This window comes from Dysidea avara, chromosome 4 (assembly GCF_963678975.1).
Source record: "Dysidea avara chromosome 4, odDysAvar1.4, whole genome shotgun sequence".
Taxonomy (NCBI): Eukaryota; Metazoa; Porifera; class Demospongiae; order Dictyoceratida; family Dysideidae; genus Dysidea; species Dysidea avara.
In genome coordinates this window covers 41,811,506-41,818,403 of record NC_089275.1, presented here as the reverse complement: position 1 = coordinate 41,818,403, position 6,898 = coordinate 41,811,506, and the positions used below count along the sequence as shown (strand labels likewise).

Genomic DNA, 6,898 nt, shown 5'->3' with positions numbered 1-6,898 from the left:
ACTACATCACCAGTCCTGTCTTACCCAGACTTTGCCAAGCCGTTCATTCTGGACACGGACGCTAGCTATGATGGTATTGGTGCTGTGCTCTCCCAGCAGCATGAAGGGAAGGAGGTTGTAGTTGCCTATGCCAGCCGTACCTTAAGTAAGTCAGAGAGGAAGTATTGCGTCACGAGGAAAGAACTGCTGGCAGCAGTGAAATTCATCCAGCACTTCCGTCCCTACCTACTTGGTAATCCATTTGTGCTTCGAACTGACCATGGATCATTAACATGGTTGCAGAATTTCAAGGAACCAGAGGGCCAATTAGCACGCTGGATTGAGCAACTGCAAGAATATCACTTCGAAATTGTGCATCGCCCTGGAAAACGCCACTCAAATGCCGATTCTCTGTCACGTCGGCCGTGCAACCAATGCCACCGACTTGAGTCACACTGTGGCAATGAAGGAACACATCAGGTGGCAGCAACCAGTATAGCTGAGAGGGAGCGGTCAACTACAGACATCGATCTGCAAACAGCACAGTCACAAGATGACATCATTGGGCCAGTGCTACAGGCTAAAGAAGCAGGTTGTAAACCTATAGCTGACACTCTCAAGGGACATCGTAGAGAAGTAACCCAGCTCACACAACAGTGGGACCAGCTAGTGCTCCAACATGGTGTTCTATACAGAAAGTTTGAGAAGGCTGGCCAGGGTCAACTACACTTCCAATTAGTAGTCCCCAAGGACCACCAGGCCTCAGTTTTACAGGAAATACATGGAGGAAGGATGGGTGGGCACCTGGGCGAAGACAGGACATTTAAGAAACTGCAAGAACGGTTCTATTGGCCAGGTTACTTTCAAAGCTCCAAAGAATGGTGCCAGAACTGCCCACACTGCGCTGCAAAGAAAGGACCAACCCAGAAGCACAGAGGCCCACTACAAAACATCAGATGTGGATACCCCATGCAAATGGTGGCCGCAGATATTGTTGGTCCATTCCCTAGAAATAGCAATGGCAACCGGTACATCCTAGTAGTCTCCGACTATTTTACACGATGGGCTGAGGCCTATGCAATTCCCAACCAAGAGGCCAAAACAATAGCTAATAGGCTGGTTGATAACATGTTCTGTCGATTTGGGATCCCCGAACAGCTGCATACAGACAAAGGGGCACAATTTGAGTCCACCTTGGTAAAGGAAGTAAGCAAGCTGTTAAAAATCAACAAGACACACACCACCGCCTACCACCCACAGGGTGATGGCCTTGTGGAGAGGCTCAACAGAACTATTCTGGCTATGTTGGCTACAGTTACAGATGAACAGGGTGAGGACTGGGAAAGCCACTTAGCAAAGGTGTGTTTTGCATATAACACAAGCGAGCATGTTTCCACTGGGTATTCCCCTTTCTATATGATGTATGGAAGGAAAGCAAAGATACCACTTGACATCATTTATGGGAATCCCAACACTTCTCCAGTCACCCCATTAGAGTATGTGAGCACACTCCGCCAGTCATTAGAGCAAAGTTATCAACTTGCACGAAAGCACTCCCTAGGGGCTGCCTGCAGACAGAAAGAACACTATGACAAAAAGGTACACGGTGAACCATATGAAAAGGGAGATCTGGTTTGGTTATTTACCCCAGTGGTAGGAAAACATAAAGCAAAGAAACTACACTGCCCATGGACTGGCCCGTATAGAATCATAAAGAGGATCTCAGATCTGGTATACCGCATTCAGGACACGGGCAGTAGAAGACGCCAAGTAGTGAACTTTGAACGTTTGAAACCATGTCCTCAGCAAATGCGAGATAGAAGCCAACCTGGCAGTGGAACCCAAGATAGTCAAGTGCAAAATACAATAGAAGAAGACAGCATCAACACACCTCCAGGAACTGTCCTACAACTGGTAGATGACTATGAGGAAGAGGAAGTTGAGGCACCAGAAGTACTGCTGTACCCACAAAGTGAGGACAGAAATAACTTGAGAAGATACCCGCAACGCAGAAATCGACGTAAGCCACTTCGCTATCAAGATGGGGTTCCTTGACATGGGACATGTACTTACAAGGAGGGGACATGTGTAATACTGTGATTACTATAATATTATGCACTACAGTAATGTTGTAACTAACAGATCTTTGTATAGGTATTAACAACTTGCATGCCACTAATAAACACTTGTAACTCTAGGACATCCTTTTGTACACAGAGTTAGTGTGTGACTGATTTTGTTGTTGTTGTGAGATATATCATTTACTGTACCTTCACGAGTTAGTGGACTCCGAGCGGCCTGTGCTACAACTGGCACACGCAATCAACACAATCAGCATCCCGGAGAAGTCCCAAGCAAGGATCCGCGGGGCTACACTACTTAACTATGCTGTTTCAGTGTTAAGGCAAGGACTGATACAGATTTCCAAGCAGTAGATCAAATGTCGCATCTTCGAAAGCTGTGCAAGACATACGCACGGTCCGAGCAAGGCTGGCAGCAGTTCTACTACTTAAAAATAAAAATCGCTGTCACCAACAAAGTAACCAGACAAGCAGAATGCTATCAGTCTCTGCTGGGCCATGACACTCAATAGAATGCAGAATTTCCCATAACAATGGCAGGTACGCCTTTTTTAGTGGTGTCCGGAAACCCCAGCCACATAAATTTTTGGCAATTTCTCAAACTGCAAATTTAAACTACTCTTTCTCCTAGTACCCTATACTTCACCACCCACAATTTATACCACCGATAGCCTAGTTCATTAGCTACAATTTGGCACTAAGCATTTTAAAATCCGATTTTCTTTCGAGGAGAAATGAACAAATTTCTAATGCGTGTACAAACTTTGTCCAGAAACGCCCGCCCCTACCTTACCAGCCTACAACTACGAGCGAGACACGTGTTTCTCTGGTGTAATTCAGCCACAAATACATACTTTGTTGTTATATCTTGGCCTCAAGGGCACTCCCCATACACTATCATTCTTTGTCCATGCCTATAACGCTTGTCTGGACCCAAACTGCAATGAATCATGTGCCTGGATACAATGCGCCTTAAAAGGAAGTAACGTTTTACATTCGTTACAATTTCCGGATGTAATATCCGTTACATATTACTTGCTACTTTGTCATGTAACGTGTTATATTACTCGTTACTGTAAAAAGTTATATTATTATGTAACGCGTTGCATTACCCCCGACTCTGCCTGTACTCTGATCTTCGTCCTCGGTCAAAACGAAAGTCAAACAAAAAATTTGTAGTAGGTCAAAAGACAATTTTGTTTATAAAGTGCATACCACAATTGCTACTTTTAGAATTAGAAAACAGCCGTAATTTTACAAAAATTTACAAAAAATTGGTCAGGAGTCAAGCATGGCTTTTAGTGTAAGTCAAGGGTCAAGGCTTATTTTTCTAGTTTGACCACTTTGACTGAGGACGAAGATCGGAGTACAGGGTATATTGGAATCCCACCCCCTTGTTGTTTCCAATATCATTTCTTAGGCATTGCGTTTTAAAACTTTGGGGTCAAAGTGACGGCTTGTTTGATTCCTATTAAACTCCAACCTTAGGGTTTGTATCCGTATGGTGTGGTTAAATGTGTCATTTGTCTTGTTTTATTACTATAGTAAGTTTAGGGATCACATGGCTTTGAAAAGGATCAATAAAGAATTACAAGATCTGGAGAGAGACCCTCCTGCTCAGTGTACGGCTGGACCTGCTGAAGAAGACCTCTTTCACTGGCAAGCAACCATAAGGGGACCACCAGATACCCCTTATGAGGGCGGAGTATTCTGTCTCACGATCTATTTCCCTATGGACTATCCATTTAAACCACCTACAGTGAAATTCTCAACAAGAATTTATCATCCAAATATTGATTCCAATGGTAATCCATGCATAGAAATGATAGGACATTCACAGTGGAGTCCAGCTTTTACCATATCAAAAGTGCTTCTATCTCTCTGTTCATTATTACATGATCCGCCTAACACAGATGATCCACTTGTATCAGAAATTGCTAGGATATACAAGACTGATCGAGCAAAGTACAATGAGTCAGCGAAGGAATGGACTCGCAAGTATGCCATGTGACCAATGGACCCAAAGTTGGTTGGAAATTTTGTAACATATAATAATATTATTATGTGGTTTATATATAAATGTAAGGCTTATTATGATGGCCACTGATCACATCTTTTTGAACTGCAAGTCCATCACATGCCATTGTTTTAAGTTGCTTAATATTATTATATTTAACATGTACTATTTCTCTTTAAGACACCTGGTAGTGCCAACTTCACATAAATTTGAAGGGGTGTGCGAATTATGTAGAATACAATGGCTGGGCAACCGTATCGCAAGACGATGGAAGCAATGAGAACAGAAAGTTGGAAAGGATTAGCCCTAAGCTTTCAAAAGACGATAGTAACTTTCAAGTGGACAAGGTCATAAAGTTGCTTCATGAAGATGTGATATTGAAGAAATATGACTGCGAGAAATTGTCCAGTAGAGACGCGACCAAAGACAAGACATCCGACTTACGTTGGGGTCATTCCATGCCAAATCAACAAAAAAAAATCTGGACCCCTTTCGATTTTCGTGAAATTTGGCACAAACATGGACCCTATCAAGAAACTTTCTCACACCAAAATTTAGCTCATTTCATTGGTCTCCCTTTAAGTTATGACCACTCAAAGTTTCTGCTGAAAATTTTATTTGCTTACACGTCTACAGTAAAATGACCATAACTTTGCTTGTGATTGATGTAGAAATTTCTAGTTTAGAGTTTTGAAATCCTTATTTAATTCTCGTTCAGGTGATATATAATAGTTTATAATTGCTCAAAGGAAAAGGTCAAACCACAAAAATGTAGCTTTTTCCTTTGATCTTCATTTTCAAAAATATATATTCTTTAATTAAATGTATTTTTGGTTTACATGTTGCTCTAATACCTATCATTCATCACTGTGAGTTTAAAGTTGGGACCAATAGTAGATCATGAGTTATAAGTGTTAATGTGTAGCCTTGTAATCACTGCTGTTTGTATGGTATTTTTACAGTGTAATTTCTAATACAGATTGCAAGTAGCCTTATATTGGTATGTTAAATATCATTTATGCATTAAAATAGTATTGACAAGGGCTCACTACAGTGAAACCACATTAACAGAGCCACTTTTAAAGCTAAGAAAGTTGGAGCAATAATAAGGCTGCCTAATAAAGGAATCACTGATTATGTTTTTGCTGTAAGTTCAGTGTCCTATAAAATAGAGGTGGCTACTATAACAAGGTGGTCTTATTATAGGGGTAGGTATATTTATAAGGGATTTACTGTACAACTAATGATATTCCAATCCATTCTTTCACTGTATAATAATAATATTCAGCCACAGATTATGATGATAGTTTCCAATCTTGTATGTGTGTATAATGGATGCAAACGACAGTTATTCGTACATATGTACATGTAAAGTGGAATTGAAATGCCATGTCTTAGTGATATCCAAAGTTTCTTGGTATTAATACCTAGATAGCTGCTTCATATAGTTGCATTAGAGTAGAAATGTCCTATTTTAAGTTGGCTCTTATAAAAAGGTGGCCTTTAAGGTAGCCGCTAAGGTATGTTACACTGTATATCACTTTTGAATCATACTTTGAAAGAGCAAGCCTACTACTGACCACTTAAAGGCCAACTTTATATGTTTATACCTATAAACAATGCCTTTGCTGGAAAAATGTACACTTTTAAAACCACTTACTCGTCAGAAATTTGATGGAATAGAGTGGAAAGTTACCACCTGTATAGAAAGGCCACTACTCCATAACAGCCAATTTAAATTGTTGCTATACACTTATGCAAATGCATTAAGCAGTTACCTGCACATTAAGGCCCAGAAATTTTGGCTCTAAGGTACCTGACTTTAACTCCATACATCAACTGTATCATGATAAAAATAGCAATGTATATAGCTCTTCTATAATTAGAATCATAGAAATGTTCCATAGAAATTACATTGTAGAAAGGTTCACTACAGCAATTGCACACTGATACATATCTATAGCTTTAAGTGAAATACATTAACAATCAATTAAAGAAAGGGTCAAGGAAATTAACTTCAAAGTTAAATCAGAGCATTATAGTAAAACTTGAGACTGAAAGTGGTGCATATTGCATGACAGTCTCTACAATCATTCACATGTAACTTTGATATGCAATGAAATCTGATGCATCGATATCAGTACACAATTGAATTGTTGAAGGTATAAGTTGGAAAGACTGTTAATACTGCATCAGTCATTCATTACTACTTTTTTAGAAAATCTCTAGTAGATTACAATATTAAAACATTCATGCCTGTGTTAAGAACAAAGAATGCAGCTACATAACATCATGTTTTATTTGTAAGTGTTTCAAATTACAGTGGAACTTGTCTTAGTGGCCATGCCACCTGTAACGAAAGTCCACCTTTCTATTAAGGGCCAACTTTAAATTGTTCTAGTAAGACATTTATACACATCAAACAATATAAATAGCCACCTGAATATTAAAGCCAAAAAAATTGGCCCTGACTGGCTTAGACAGTTTCCACTATAGCTATCAAAATACATACTTGCATATCAACAATCAGCATTAAATGCTAACAGTAGCAGTAGCAGTTACTGTAGCTAGTGAAAATGTCATCAAGTTCAATATTTCACTACTATACAATAGACTTGGTGTCATAATCAGAAACAATATATACAAGCTTGATAAGGGGTAAATTACTTGAATATATGTATTTAAGTATAAGTTTTTACTGGGTTTTCTTACAAGACATAAACAAATTAACATTACTTACAAACCAACAATGTATTAATGATTGTGACATAGTATTATATAACGTTACTTGCAATTGGTATTGCATCTTTGCATACTTGAA

At 39.4% G+C, this 6,898-nt stretch overlaps 1 protein-coding gene across 1 annotated transcript; it reads left to right on the top strand.

The window, feature by feature from the left end:
- Positions 1-3,609: 3,609 nt before the first annotated feature.
- LOC136254069 (ubiquitin-conjugating enzyme E2-17 kDa-like) lies at positions 3,610-4,236 on the top strand. The gene has a single exon (XM_066046728.1). It carries the CDS (start codon positions 3,622-3,624, stop codon positions 4,069-4,071), a length of 450 nt encoding a protein of 149 aa, XP_065902800.1. The 5' UTR covers positions 3,610-3,621; the 3' UTR covers positions 4,072-4,236.
- The last annotated feature ends 2,662 nt before the right edge of the window (positions 4,237-6,898 follow it).